This window comes from Callorhinus ursinus, unplaced genomic scaffold, assembly GCF_003265705.2.
Source record: "Callorhinus ursinus isolate GAN/ISIS: 27379988/994484 unplaced genomic scaffold, GSC_fseal_2.0 scaffold61, whole genome shotgun sequence".
NCBI lineage: Eukaryota > Metazoa > Chordata > Mammalia > Carnivora > Otariidae > Callorhinus > Callorhinus ursinus.
This window is the reverse complement of record NW_027397123.1, coordinates 372161-387673: the sequence shown is the minus strand read 5'-3', so window position 1 is coordinate 387673 and position 15513 is coordinate 372161. Positions and strand designations below refer to the sequence as shown.

General features: G+C 49.6%; 2 protein-coding genes across 4 annotated transcripts in view; both read right to left on the bottom strand.

The window, feature by feature from the left end:
• Positions 1 to 5294, bottom strand: part of AKT2 (AKT serine/threonine kinase 2) — a 46128-nt gene extending 40834 nt beyond the window's left edge. For both annotated transcript variants that reach the window (XM_025854243.2, XM_073885382.1), the window contains exon 1: positions 5125 to 5294. The gene's annotated coding sequence lies outside the window, so the exon portion shown is untranslated. The remainder of the gene's footprint in view (positions 1 to 5124) is intronic.
• A 404-nt stretch (positions 5295 to 5698) lies between these two features.
• CUNH19orf47 (chromosome unknown C19orf47 homolog) overlaps positions 5699 to 15513 on the bottom strand; it is a 34127-nt gene continuing 24312 nt past the window's right edge. Inside the window, exon 11 of one of the 2 annotated variants that reach the window (XM_025854281.2) lies at positions 5699 to 5844. In XM_025854281.2, the coding sequence (XP_025710066.1) occupies positions 5765 to 5844 (80 nt within the window). In that variant the 3' untranslated portion in view covers positions 5699 to 5764. Of the gene's footprint in view, positions 5845 to 8420; positions 8620 to 15513 lie in introns of those variants that run through there. The other variant, XM_073885385.1, reaches the window with a different exon arrangement.

Here is a 15513-nt window from a genome sequence, read left to right as displayed (position 1 = left end):
TCAAGTCCTCCCATGGCTCCTTCACAGCACTCGAATCCCTACCTACAAGTCACCTCCTCCAGGAGGCCCTCCCTGATCACCCCAGCTAAAACATAGTAATATCCCCATACTCTTTTTCCTCTGACCCCCATTCATTTTGCCTTCCCAACATTGACCACAAACTGATAATCCTCTCCTAGATTTGTTTGCTGGGCACCTGTCTCCACTAGAAGGTTGGCCCATAAGGCCTGGTCGTCCAAGTTCTAGAGCAGCAACCGGGAATGTGGCAGGTCCTCAGGCTCACAAGCGGCGCGGAAGGTCTAATCAGCCAACTACAGCTTTTATCAGGTATTACTGTTGTTCAGCACTGTTATGTGACATTAGCCCAGCTGTCGGGGTTGGGGAGGGGTGGGCCCAAATCACCTCACTGAGCCTCCCCCCATCTGTCCCTAAACGGAACAGCCCTGGGCCCTGGGGAATGCGGTGTGAAAACCACAGAGGAGGGAGGCGACCATCACGCCTTCGCCGTTTCTAAGGCAGTGATTCTACTCAAGGGGGAAGTGGGAGGCCTGTGAAACTCCCTGACCGGCTCGAAAATCTACCCCCCGCCCCAGGCAGAAGCCTGAGAACCTCTTCTGGCAAAAGGCACCTTCTGAAGCTCGAAATCTGACCAAGCTGTTCCTCAGAAAAGTCTGCAAGGCTCTGACCCCCACCTGCCCTCCGCCTTGGCCTCCCCTCACTCACCCCGCCCCGCCACACAGGCCTCCTCCATGCTGCAGGTCCCTGCACCTCACCAAGCTTTCAACTCTGGCCCTGTGGTTTCCCCACCGCACCCCAAGGCCGGTCCTTCTCCTCACTCACCTGGTCCATCCGATCGGGGATCAGCAAAGAGGCCCCCCTGACAGCCCAACTACAGAAGCTCCCAGTCACACCTGATTTTAACTGCCTGCCTAGCACCTCCCTCTAACCTGTCTCCCTCGGTGCCACAGAAGGAGTGGCTCTGTCGAGGGCACGGCTGCATCCCTAGCACCCAAAGCGACACCAGGCATGCAGCAGGTGCTCAGTAAAGGCTGGTGGATAAACGAAACCCTTTGGCTCTGCGATGCCTTCGGGATCCAATGCACACTTCTCTCCCCCAAAACCCCGGCCCAGGTGGCTCTGCACAGCTGGGCCCCTGACTCCCATAAGCACTTTTGCTCCTCACCCAGCTTGTGCGCCCACCCTTCTGTCTCGCAGCCTTCAAAAGGGCTGTTCTCACCTGGGTCAAGGCTCTTCCTGCCACTCCCGGGGGCTGTGGTGGAGATTCATGAAAAGCACATATAGCAGGGGGAGTCAGCAGAGCCTAACAGCCGAAAAAGAGCTAAGATTTTGACCTCGGAGGAGCTCTGGGCAGCAACTGTGTGGGAGGATGAAGAGGTCTGGGTGCTGCACTTGCGACCCTTTATTTGATTATGTGTCCCCACCCCCGCCCCAACCCTCCAAAACCTGTTTCCTCATCTGGAAAATGGAGATGCTAATTTTAGCCAGGCCCTCCTCCTGGTGGTACCTGCCAAGGCTCTGCAGCCTCTGGGCCTCCAGAATAATAAGAATTACAATCGCGAAGATATCCTGAGGGCTCACCGTTTGTCAAGCACTCTTCTGAAAGAGCGGGAACAGGAAACGTTTACTGGAGATTGTTATGCTAGCCAGGCTATAAATGCTTTCCACGAATTAACCCATTTAACCTTCACGACAATGAATGGGGGGAGTGACCAACCCTTGACACAGACAATGAAAGCTCAGAAAGGTTGAGGAACTTGCTCAAGGGCACACAGCCAGGGAGCGCTAGGGCTGGACTTGAATGTCATGCTCTGAATCACCTTGGTGCAGCTCTTTACAGAGGTCAGAAACCAGGACAAGGGATTCCCGGATTCTGGCTGGGCCAGCTGGGGAGCTGGACACCAAGACACTTCAGACGACTGAGGGGAGAGCACGGGGTAGGATGGACGCGCTCAGGACTGCCAACTAAGCACCTGCACAGTGCCAGCCACCATCCTAGGAACTTCTCGTGGATGAACCCATTTCGTCCTCACAACAGTCTGTGGTGGGTGCCGTTCAGAGCCCACTGCACAAGAGGTGAACACTGAGGTCCGAGGTCACACAGCCAGAACATGAAAACTCCAGAAAACTTGCACGCAGGCCCAACCCATCCTTGGGCAGGGACCTCTAACACGGCTCCCCTATGTCACCCCCTGCACGTCTCCCCTGCTGTTTTCTCCTAGCTCCCAGCACACACTCTGCACCAGGTCAAAAGACACCCTGGCTCAACTCTGAGGAGGGACCAAGTTTCACCAGCTAGCCCAGAACTACTAGACTGGCTGCCGGCAGAGGTGCTCACAACAGCCCTGGGCTCGGAGGGTGAGGGAAAGGAAATGCCCAAGGGTGCAGCCAACAGGGTCCACGGCAGGGCCTTTGAGGTGCCAGAGACCCACTCGAGCTTGGGACCTGGGCAACAAGGAGCACATGACACTAGAGACAAGCCGACCTGGGTTCAAAGCCCAGCCTGCCCCCTAGGGTCTGAGACTGAGGACAAAGCAATTTTTTCCCCTGAGCCCCAATGTCTCATTCTGCAAAAAGGAAAGAAATACCATATCCACTGCTGGGGGCAACTAACCCACGGTTCTAGTTACTTGTAGACAAGAGGTTCACTGAGGCCAAACCGGGCTGGGAGTTCACGTCTTGGTTCTACTACTTCTGGCTGTGACACAACAGGCCAACCCTTTCACTTCACAGTCTCAGTCTCCCGGTCTGTAAAATAGGCACTACACTCCTACCTAGCTCACAGAAGTCTATAAAACAGGCATAACCGGGCGCCTGGGTGGCTCAGTCGTTAAGCGTCTGCCTTTGGCTCAGGTCATGATCCCAGGGTCCTGGGATCAAGCCCCATGTCGGGCTCCCTGCTGGGCAGGAAACCTGCTTCTTCCTCTCTCACTCCCCCTGCTTGTGTTCCCTCTCTCGCTATGTCTATGTCAAATAAATAAAATCTTTAAAAAAACAAAAAGGGCATAACCATACCTATCCTGCAGGTGCATTTTTAAGATATAAAAGAGCTCACGTGTAAAAGGGTTGCCACACACCTGACCTACTGTGGATGGCCAATAAACTCCAGCAGTTCACTAGCTATGGAAATGACCAGCCTCTCTATGCTTCAGTTTCTCCTTCTAACACGGAGATCGTGCAACAGTCCCTACGGCTCTAGGATGAATTCAGCAAGTTAATCTATGTGAAGCATTCTGAATAATGTGTGGTACACAGAACGCACTCGATAAATGTCAGCCATCAGTCTCACAATTATTGTTTTTACTGCTGCTGTTAACCCCATCAGGCAAACCCTCTAAAAGCTGGCAGAAAGAGACCAGAGCAACTAACCCCTAGTGGAGAAAAATTCTAGAGCCCCACAGTCTCAAAGAGACTCAAGGACTTCTAGGAACCACAACCAGAGAAGCCAGTCAGCTTGGAAGCCAAAGATGTGGACCAGCCTTTGACCACATCACCAGCCCACATTAGCTGGGTCAATCAGGGACTAGAGCCAGCCCTCCGGGAACTCCAGACCCGGGGCAAAGGCTACTGGGCGAGCCAAGGTCACGAGCTGGCCTGGGGAGCCCGGGCAGTGGCTCCAAGCACTCACCCAGTGACCACACTGAGAAACTAGATCTGTGGGGGGTTTGGCTACCCTAGTCCTCCAGAGAAACCTTCCTCCCTGGTTCAGGCTGGGCCAGGGCACCCCCACCCAGGTCCCCTTGGCCTGTGCAGAGAGGAACAGCTGGGAAAACAGCACTCAGCCTCATTGTCGCCTAATGGTAAGACCAACTGTTATCGCCTGGTGGGGAGCGTAAACACGATAGGAGGCTGGACAGCTAACCGGGGAGTCACAAACAGCCTCATGACCGGGATGGAGACTGGTGCCTGGCTCCTCTGCACCCACCGCCAAGCAAGGTCTGGCCAGGGCTGAATTGGGAAGAGAGCACAAGGTTGAAAGGCAGACCATGGAGGACCGACCTGACTACTCCCTCTTGCTGAGCCTAAGCAGGGAGGAAGAGGGTCTTCAGAATCCCAAGGATCTAGAAGTCTCCAACCACCTTGCCTTGGCAGAGAGGTGTCCCTTTAAACACTCCTTCCTCTTAAGTCTTAACAAACAGATCCAGGGGACACAGCTCCTCAAATCTAAGCTCAATACCTCCTCCCCTCCCTAACATGAAGCAGAAAGCTCAGAAAACTTCAGACAGAGGCTTATGAGACATCTCCTGCCCATAGAAACAAAGAATTTGCCGCAGCAGGGTCCCACACACCTTAAAATAAGGTTTAATAATATGAAAAGGTTGAGGAACAGCAATCCCAGCGACCATCCAGTTCCTCCCCAAAGTCATTAAGAAGTTCAATAGTGACCCTCCCTCCTCCGGCTCAGTGTAAACCCCCAAGCCCCACCCACCAAACTCGGGAGGCAAAGCCCTTCCTCAACACTCCGCATTACGGCCCTCCCCTGAACACCCACTGGGGCCTGCCCCCCTCACCCCCACGCGTCCCTCAAAGATTATAAACATCACAAGCCTCCTCCTTTGATACAGCGCTCCTCCACGCTCTCAGGATGCCCCCCCAGCACCTCAGTGGTATAACCCACACGGCGCTACCCGGGCCGCACTTGGTACAGCTCCCTCCGCAGCAGCCCCCCACCTCCCTAAACACGCTAGAGGAACAGCTCCCACAGCCCCGAAGAGGTACAGCCCCTACACTTCGTAAGGCGCGCGCCGCTCCTCCGCGCCCCCCCCCCCCGCCCCACCATGGCTCAGCTCTCGCACACCGGGCGGGCGCTCCCTTCCCATCCCACTGGTTCAGTCCGCAGCTCCTCAGTGGTTCGGACCCCGCACTTTGGTGTGCCCCCCACCGCGCCGCCTCAGTGGTACGGCCAGCCGCCCCCGCCCCCGCCCCCTCAGGGGTAGTCCGATCGCCCCCGCGCAGCCGCCCCGACTCAGTCCCGGAAGGGGGGGCTCGAGGACGGCGGTCCCCGCCCGGCGGGCACTGGTGGTACGGCCCGACGCCGCACTGCGGGGGGTCCGGACGCGACCATCGCGGGGGGAGGCGCCCGGGGACACGCGCTGGCGCACTCACCTGTCACCGGCGACCGCCCAGCCTCTCCGGCGGGGCCCTACTCCCGCCCATCGCCACGCTGCGCTTGGTCCCGCTCCTTGTGTTTCCTGGCGGCAGCAACTGCAGCGGCAGCGGCAACGCCTTCTCCGAGCCAGGCCCAACGGCTCGCGCGGCGCGGCCCCCCCGCCCCCTCCCCCCAGCCCCCGCTTACCGCCCCCTCCCACCCCCTGGCCGGAAATACCGCCTTCTCCCGCCACAAACAGGAACTGACGTAAAAGAGCGAGAGATGAACTCGAAGAGCGCTAGAGCGCTAGAACGCAGGCGCAAGGCAGGGCAAGAGGCTGACTCAGAGCGGGACGCCTGCGTACTTTAGGCAAGTTTGGGTCGAGGTGGGCTAGCGAGGTGCCACGCGCAGGCGCCGGACGGAAAGAAGAGACACGATTGCGCAGGCGCAGCAGGACTCTGACGCCCGCTTTCCCTAAAGGCTCGCCGCCGTGATACTTCCCGGCAGCCCCTGGTCCTTATTTACATACGCTTTGATCTCGCTTCACTGTGATCTCGCCTTTCCTCTCGGTTCCGAGGCTCTTAAAGAGCCCTGGAGCGGGGTTTACGAGTTGTCTGTTCACTGTGTCCCGTCACTGCGAGCACAGGCTCTGAAGCCTCACAAACCCCGCTTTGCATTTCCTTGCTGGTGATAGTAGACAGAAGACTTGACCGTCTTCTGTGCCTGTGTGTCCAAATCTGCGAAATGGAAACAGAGTTACGTCATTGGGCTGTTGGACTTTTTTATGTAAATAGAGCAGTTTATAGCAATTAGACACTCTGTAACTCCAAAATATTAATCCTACCTGCTCATCATATATGTGCAATTAAACAGGGATATAACTTTTCTTAATGGGGTAACTTGGTCCTAAAAAGGCTTTAAGATCGCCTTGTAAGAAAAGAGCTTTGCAGGGGCGCCTGGGTGGCTCAGTTTAGCGTCTGCCTTGGGCTCAGGTCATGATCCCAGGGTCCTGGGATCGAGCCCCGCATCGGGCTCCCCGCTCTGAGGGAAGCCGGCTTCTAGCCTCTCCCACTCCCTCTGCTTGTGTTCCCTCTTCTTGCTGTGTCTCTGTCAAATAAATAAAATCTTCAAAAAAAAAAAAAAAAAAAAGGAAAGCGCTTTGCAGAGATCTTGGTCCTTGTCAGCTAGTGTCCTAGGCATCTTGTCTCCCAGTCCCTTCTCTCTCAAAGGTTGGGTGGGGCTTGCTGCCTTCTGTATTTGGGTTCCAGTGTGCCACAGACGTTGGCAGGTATGCATTGGTTAGGGCATACTTCTAGAAGCCCTAGCTAGGAGTTGAAGAATCCTAGGTCCACGTAAGTCTGTGAGAGTGACACAGGCAATCCGGCTCAGAGGTGGGCCTTAGTTTCCTCGGAGGTAAACGTAATGCTGGAACTAGACCTAAGCTAATGGATTTCCAGCTTGGAACTTGCTGTTCTGTATCCCTTACTCATGGGCTTCCCTCAACACAGTGTTGATAACCGGCCAGTACCTCCCCAACCCAAGCCCTGATCATTTTAGTCTCTTACTGTCTGGTGACAGGTCTGTCTCAAGAGCCCCACGAGGGAAAAGACCAGGACTGCCTCAATCGTCACTGTGTAGCTAACTGCCCAGCAAAAGTCTTGGCACAGAATATGCTCCTGGGGAATATTTGTTTCAAGAATTAGTCCTTTCTGCTCTAATCTAGACTCAATGTCACTGTGGCCTATCCTCTTTGCCCCCTTCTGTGCTGAACAGTTCATCGCCCATTCCCCTATTTCTGAGTCTTCCCGAGCTAACTGGAATATCTGCCCGTCCTGGGATGGATTACATCAAATAGAGATCTCGCTGAAACCTCCCGTGTGCTTGTGTATAAATTCTGTGGGGCACCGGTGGTCAAGGATAATGGCTTTCAACCTAAGACCTAGTACACACATAGGTATACTTACCTATATACATATATACCTGTATGAAAGTGTCATCAAATACTACTTACTGGTATGTATCATGCACTCAAATTTTTTTCCCCCCAGTGCTGTTCGAGGCCCTGCTAAACTGATTTTCTGACCCACTAAAGGGTCATGCCTTGCAGTTTAAAAAACACTAGTCTGAGGGTGAACAACACTCACTGGCTTTGGAGATAGGCCCAGCTTCTAACCATGCTTTTCCTGTGTCCTTGTCAAAATAATTTCACTTCTCTCATTGCAAAACAGTATCAATAGAATTGACTTATCAATTGTTACAGGCCAGATTCTGTTCTTGACACAGTCCCACCAAGGCTATCCTGTTGCCATCAACACCATCTTGGAGGTCAGGCGCAACAGTACTTAAGGAGCTTGCTCGAGGTCCCAGGACACATTAGGGGTAAGACAGGATTTGAACCCAAGCCATCTGATACAAGAGTCTGTGCTTTGAATTCATATCTTGCTGGAAAATGGGAAGTCATAGCCCTGTTTCTACCCCGGCAGACCACTTAATTATCACTTGGGGGCCTCAGTCCCTCAATTTCCAAAACAAAGGTGATTGAGGAGAAAACTCCCTAAAACCTCAAATTGTTCTATACCCTCTAGTCAATTCTGCGAATGCCCTGCTTATAACTGTAAAGATGAACTACACACGCACTTCTGTGGAGATGGGCCAGTAGCTTCTCATCGGAAGGTTGCCCAAAGGCCTTTTGATTCAGAAAGAATGATTAAGAATCCTTCCCTGGGGTGCCTGGGTGGCTCAGTTGGTTAAGCGACTGCCTTCGGCTCAGGTCATGATCCTGGAGTCCCGGGATCGAGTCCCGCATCGGGCTTCCTGCTCAGCGGGGAGTCTGCTTCTCCCTCTGACCCTCTTCCCTCTCGTGCTTTCTATCTCTCATTCTCTCTCTCTCTCAAATAAATAAATAAAATCTTAAAAAAAAAAAAAAAAAAAAAGAATCCTTCCCTGATGGACGGAGAGGGCATCTCCTCAAAATACCCTCCTGTCGCCACGGAGCAGAAGTCAGGCCCTAGAATATATTTCAAACCTTGTCGGAGATGGGGCTCCCAGTGGTGACTGGACACGTTGCATGGACCAACCATCAAGAACCTCTTAGGGGCGCCTGGGTGGCTCAGTTGGTTGAGCGGCTGCCTTCAGCTCGGGTCATGATCCCAGGGTCCTGGGATCAAGCCCCACATGGGCTCCCTGCTCAGTGGGGAGCCTGTTTCTCCCTCTGCCACACTCCCCCCACTTGTGCGCTCTCTCTCCAATGAATGAATAAAATCTTAAAAAAAAAAAAAAAAAAAAAACCACTTATTAGTAGCAACAAGGGGGCTTCCACTCCATCCGCACAAGGTCGGGGGGGGTCTGTGGCAGTGGTGAAGCTGGCCATGGGGAGGAACCCTCTCTGCCACCCGGGCAGTCAGGAGATACAAGCAGGAGGACTCAGATTTACCCCCTTCTTCATCCTAAGCAGAGCATTTTCCGGGGGAGAAAGTCCATAGCATTGATCCGATTCTCAAAGAAGTCTGGAACTTAAAAAAAAAAAAAAAAAAAGTTTTTATTTAAGAGAGTTTCCCATGTTCCACAGAAATGTTGAAATATCTTTGACTACCCAGCCAGAAGTTTACTAAGGCCCCAAACCAGATGCTACTGTTTGGGAAGATCCTTTTAGAGTAATTTTAAGGGTTTGACAGAAGTACAGATGAGCCCAGGGATTCTGTAAATGTTGGTTCTAGTTTCCTCTTTATACAATATGTTTCTGTTTCAAAAATTGTACATGGAAGACACCATGTGTCATGCACATTCAACTTTTTAACACATCGGAGATTCCCAAAACGTTGACGTGGTCACGCGAGGCTAACGCTCTTGTAGGCAGATCTTGGGATGAAGATTTTCTACTCTTGATAAGATCAAACGCTTTCCATCTGCTCTGAATACATCACATGTGGAATAAAAGCTAAAGGCCTCATCATCGTAGGCTTCAGGGCCCTCACGGGAGCTGCCTCTGCTTATCTTTCTAACTTTATCTCAAGCTCCTCTTGCCCTTGACCACCGTGTTCTGGACACACTAACCTCTGCCCCTCCCAAAAATACAAGCTTGTTTCCACCCTGGGGCCTTTTCACTTGCAGTTCCCTTTGCCTGGACTATTGACCTCCCTGATCCTGATCTTTGCATAACCGGCTCTTTCTTGTTTTTCAGAATTGAGTGCAAATCTCACGTCTTTATAGAGTCTTTCCCTCCCTGCCCACCCCAAATCCAAAAGAGCCACACTGTTATTATTTCTCAATACATTTGAATTCCCGACCTAGCACTTCACACTAAAGAATATTTTTGTTTTGATGTTGTACCTGTCTTCCCCCAAACCAGAACAGAAATTTGCCCATGAGGGTGAAAACCTTGTCTTGGCTGGGCACCACTGTATTCCCACCCCCTAGAACAATGCCTCGCACATAGTTAGGACTTGGGGGGTCAATGAATAGTTGTTGACTGAACGTGGTTTTGTTTGTTTGGGTTTTTTTTAAGATTTTATTTATTTATTTGAGAGAGACAGAGCACAAGCGGTGGGGAGAGGCAGAGGGAGGAGATTCCTCGCTGAGCAGGGAGCCCGATATGGGGCTTGATTCCAGGACCCTGAGATCATGACCTGAGCTGAAGGCAGATGCTTAACCAACTGAGCCCTTCACCCTAGTAGCTTTAACCTTCTTAGTCAAAACCACATTCAGGGCCACCTGGGTGGCTCAGTTGGTTAAGCGTCTGCCTTTGGCTCAGGTCATGATCTCTGGGGTCCTGGGTTGGAGCCTGGCATCAGGCTCCCTGCTCAGTGGGGAGTCTGCTTCTCCCTCTCCCTCTCCCTCTGCCCCTCTCCTCACTGCACATGCTCTCACTCTCTCTTTCAAATAATAAATTTTTTTTAAAAGCAATGGGGGTGAATTTTACTTCAGGTCTATACTTGTCCACTCACAAAAAGTTGAACAAATAATAATAATCTCTGAACATTTATTAGTGAATTCCCACGTATCAGCGACATTGCTAGGAACTATACCCATGACCTTGTTAAATGATCTTGCAGGTAGAAGGCTCTGTAAGGTTTATTTTGCAGGAATAAACATAGGCCCAAGGAGGAGAAGCCTCTTACCAAATAACCGCGCCACCAGAATGTTGTGACGGCCAGATCCATTCCCACAGATGTCTTAGGCCAAGCCCCAACTTTTATACAAAGCACCGGTTTACATGTATGGGCCCAGATTTGAGAACCAGAAAGTCTCATTTTATGCTGAGGCATATGGATTTGAAACAGTGAAATACTTAAAACAGAGTTTCCTACACTATTAAGAAAAATTGAGATAATATGAATATCACCTAATTTTTTTTTTTTTTAAGATTTATTTATCTGACAGAGACAGACACACCGAGAGAGGGAACACAAGCAGGGGGAGTGGGAGAGGGAGAAGCAGGCTTCCCGCTGAGCAGGGAGCCCGATGCGGGGGCTCGATCTCAAGACCCTGGGATCATGACCTGAGCCGAAGGCAGATGCTTAACCGACAGAGCCACCCAGGCGCCCCTCACCTAATTTTTTTTAGGTTCTCGTGAAGGGAATCCACAGCTGCCCGGCTCAGTGGTTTATAAACTATTCCTGATGTTGCCACAAGATGGCGCCACATGAACTGGCCATTTCCGCTGGAACGCCGGCTGACTTGCAGGCATCAAGCCTTCCCTGAGCAAGTGGGGGAAACTTTTGTGCTGTTACTTAAACGTTCACTGTGTATAAGGAAGCTGGCATGACACCTAAATGGAACACACGATCCAGAATTGGACTGTGAGCCGGGGCCGGGGGGTGGAAATGGCCATAAGGAACATTATTGGGACAGTTCATGAAATTGAAGGATGAACTGGTGTTTAGAGGAATATTGTATGTTAAATGTCTAGGTTTTGATAGTTACACTGTGCTTATGGAAGAGAACGTTCTTTTTTTTTTAATTTTTTTTAAGATTTTATTTATTTATTTGAGAGAGAGAATGAGATAGAGAGAGAGAGCATGAGAGGGGGGAGGGTCCGAGGGAGAAGCAGACTCCCCGCTGAGCAGGGAGCCCGATGTGGGACTCGATCCCGGGACTCCAGGATCATGACCTGAGCTGAAGGCAGTCGCTTAACCAACTGAGCCACCCAGGCGCCCTGGAAGAGAACGTTCTTGTTTTCAGGAAGTACACACTGAAGTATTATGAGGTTAAGGGGCATGATGTTCTCCAACTTAACTTTCAAATGGTTCAAAACACGTGTATGTGTGTAGGTATGCATGTGTGTATGCGCATGTGCTCATGGAAAGGGGGACAGGCAAGAGGAAACGGTAAGACAAATGGAGCAGACAATTAGCAAATCTGGATAAATAACATATAGAAATCAGGGGTGCCTGGGTGGCTCAGTTGGTTGAGCATCAGACTCTTGATTTTGGCTCAGGTCTTGATCTCAGACATGAGAAACCCCTTGTACCATTCTTGCTACTTTTCTAGAAGTTTACAATTATATTATTTTTGAGAGAGAGAGAGAGAGCACAAGCGGGGGCGGGGCGCAAAGGGAGAGAGAGAATCCCAAGCAGGCTCCACGCCCAGGGCAGAGCCTGACGTGGGGCTCAATCTCACAACCCTTAGATCATGACCTGAGCTAAAACCAAGAGTAGGAAGCCTAACCGACTGAGCCACCCAGGCACCTGAAGCTTACAGTCATATTAAAATAAATAGTTACCGGGGTGCCCGGGTGGCTCAGTTGTTAAGCATCTGCCTTCGGCTCAGATCATGATCCCAGGGTCCTGGGATCGAGCCCCACATCGGGAAGCCTACTTCTCCCTCTCCCACTCCCCCTGCTTGTGTTCCCTCTCTCGCTGTCTGTCAAATAAATAAATAAAATCTTTAAAAAATAGTTATCCAAAAATCTCTTTTTGTAGGCAATGAGAATGTCATGAAAGAGTTCTTTAAGTGTTGGTGCTGAAAATCCTCCCTGAAAATCATCAATTTCAGAGATAAAATTAGATGACAACGCTGTGCCAGGCACCGTGAAGCCCTTCACAATCATCCTGTGAGGTGGATGCTACCATTACTTCCATCTTATTGTAGAAGAAACGAGCCCAGAGAGGCTGAGTAACCCGCTCAAGATCACACAGCTATAGAGCTCATGCATTTTAACCATAACAGACCATCAAGAAGGCCAACGATGGCCATGCTACACTATACTGGTCATTTAGGAACAAGCACTGCACTCCGTGTGAGGGGGCAGAAAAGGCAGCTTTAGGGAAAAGCTTTGAAGCAATGAAGGTAGGTTTATGTGCTCTGAACCCCTGCCTCCACTTGATAGTCAAGTCCATGCCAAAGTCAGTCTTGAATCACACAAGGTTTAGTCAAAATAAAATTGGGAAATCAAGTGGCTGCTGATTCTGAGGTGAATGAACCTGCTAGCCATTAACCTGGGTGGAAAAATTAGACTATTCCTCAAACAAATCTGATTATTCTCTGTATTTACTTGTAACATAAGTTTTATTTGTAAAACATAGGTATGTTCCCTTTGCTCCTGCAATCTAACTCCTAGGTATCTGCCCAATGCTTACGTCCACACATAAGCAAAATGTGGTGGACACAAGAGGCACTGTCTGTGATAGAAAGACCTGGAAACCACTAGATTCCCCAGTAAGAGATTGGTTCAGTACCCCAAGGTGCATCCACACAAGGGGACACCATGCAGCTACTTGAAAAGGACGCTCTTTCCAATGAGCACATTAAAAGGCATTTAACATCACTGGCCATCAGGGAAACGAGAATCAAAGCCACAATAAAATATCCTTTCACACCCACTAGGATGGCCACAATCAAAAAGATAATGTGGGGGTGAGCATGTGGAGAAATTAGAACCCTCGTACACCACTAGTGGAAATGTAAAGTGGCACAACCGCTTCGGAAATCAGCTCCTCAAAGGGTTAAAATAAAATCAACGTACAGCCCAACAACTCAACTCCTAGGTACAGACCCAGGAGAACTGAAAACATGTCCACACAAACACTCGTCCACGGGTGTTCAGAGCAGTATGAATTCATAATGGCCAAAAAGAAGCAACAACCTACATGTCCATCATCTTGACAAAATGTGAAAAATCCACACACTGCAACATTATTCATCAATTTTGGAAAAATGAAGTACTATGGAAGATCTATGGAATCACATGGACGGACCTCAGAAACATGCTAAGTGAAAGAAGTCAGACACAGAAGGCCACGTACTGTATGATTCCATTTATGTGAAATGTTTAGAGAAGGCAAATTCTATAGAGACAGATTAGTGGTTGCCCAGGGCTTGGAGTGGGGGGCAGACTGTGGGAGGACTTTGGGGAATGATGGTTAAGGGGGAGGGCGTTTCTCTCGGGGGTAACGAAAAAATCCTAAAAGTCTAGTGATAGATGCACAACTCTGTGAATAACTAACAGCCACTGAATTGTGTGCTTTAAATGAGCGAATGGATATGTGAATTATGTCTCAATAAAGTTTGTGTGTCTATGTTTTTTTAATTGTTTTAGAATTGTTTTTAATTGTTAAGAGATACCAAAAAGCACAAAGAATAATACAATGAACACCTGTGTGCCCACCGCCCAGCTTTAAAAACCATGCCTATACTGCGGGGTTTTTTTTTTAAGATTTTATTTTTAAGTAATCTCTACACCCAGTGTGGGGCTCAAACTCACGACCCCATGATCAAGAGTCGCATGCCCCACCGCCTGAGCCAGCCGGGCACCCCCACCATTCCTAGACTGTTGAATCTCTTCATTCCCTCTCTAATCGCATCCCACCCCCCTCCTGGAGGGAACCATGACCCCACATTTGGAGTGTATCTTTCCTATGCATTTCATACATTTACTACATTTTAAATAGTAAAGTGATTAAATTCTTAATAAATACTTAAATAGTAAATAGTTTGCATATTTTAAAACTACACGTATTCGTCTGCAATCTGCTTTTTGCACTCAATGTTTTTGCTTTATTCATACTGATAAGTGCGACACTAGTTCACTTCCATTGATGTACAATATATCGCATCCAGTACACCATACAGTACATCCGATATTGATGGGTAATTTGCCCAGATGGTCACAAAACCATCTCTCAGCCCCCCATGCTCCTCTTCCTGGGAGACACTGACATTCCTGTCGTTGAGAGGCAGGGTCTATGGTCCCGTCCCCTCGAATCTGGGCAGCAGTGAAGCAACGTGACTTCCAATGCTAGCTTAGAACAGGCAATATGGTCTTCCCTGGCTCTCTTGAGCAGCACGCTGTTGGAACCCAGCCACTGTGTTGTGAGGAAGCCCAGGCCACGTGGAGAAGCCATATGTAGGCATTCTGGCTGATAGCCCAAGCTGAGGTCTGAGCTAAGTGCCAGTACTGGTTAACCACCAAACGACTGGGGAAGCGTTCAAGAGGACATTGGCCCCAGCCAATACCTTACTGCAACCACAAGAGAGCCCCCAAGTGACACAGTCTAACTGAGCCCAGTCAACCCCCAGAAGTGCAAGAGGTAATAACTATTGATTTAAGCCGGTAAGTTTTGAGGCAGTTCATTGCGCACTAGATAACTGGAACGAGGCCTTGTTGCATCCATTCTCCAGTTGAGGGATAGCTGGGTTGCTTCCAAGTTAACGCTATTACAAACAGTGATCCTCTGAACACTCTTATGTACATGCCTCTGTATGCACGTGTAAGTTTCTCCAGAATGGTAATGGCCGGGTTGGGGAGTATCACACCTTCAATTACACTACAACCTACCAAATTATTTTCCAAAATGGTTGCTACCAACTGACACTCCTAAAGCAGTGTACCACACTCCCATCACTCCAAATCTTCCCCAACACTGGGGACTTTAAATGTTTTGCCAATCTCCTGGGCACAAAACAGTCTTATTGTATATGTCTTTTTGTACCTTTGATTTTTTAACTGTTTGCACGAATTGATCCAAATAAACATTGAAATGTACGCTAATACATTCTTGTTTTCCCATTTTGAACATGCTTTATATATATTGAGGTCCCATATTAAGATTGCATTTTTTAAAAAGGAGGTGTTGCCCCAGTGGCAATGAGCTCATCTCATGCCTAGATCTGGGTTTCGATTCTCAGTCACCATTCTAAATAAAATAAGCGGGGGCTTCTTGGAGAAATGGCGGGCTCTAGAACCAGGGCAGGAAGTATACAAGATGAGCCTGGAGTATCTGCAGTGCCAGAAAGTACAGAATCCTAAAAATAAAAACACAAAAACACCCACCCCCCAATAATGGAAGTCGGTCAAAAGGACCCAGGGGCCAACTGCAAGAGTCCCCAAATGCCAAAGCTAGAATAACGTGAACAACAAAATAAATCAAGTAGTACTGGATTATATAACCCAAAATATGAAATAAGTA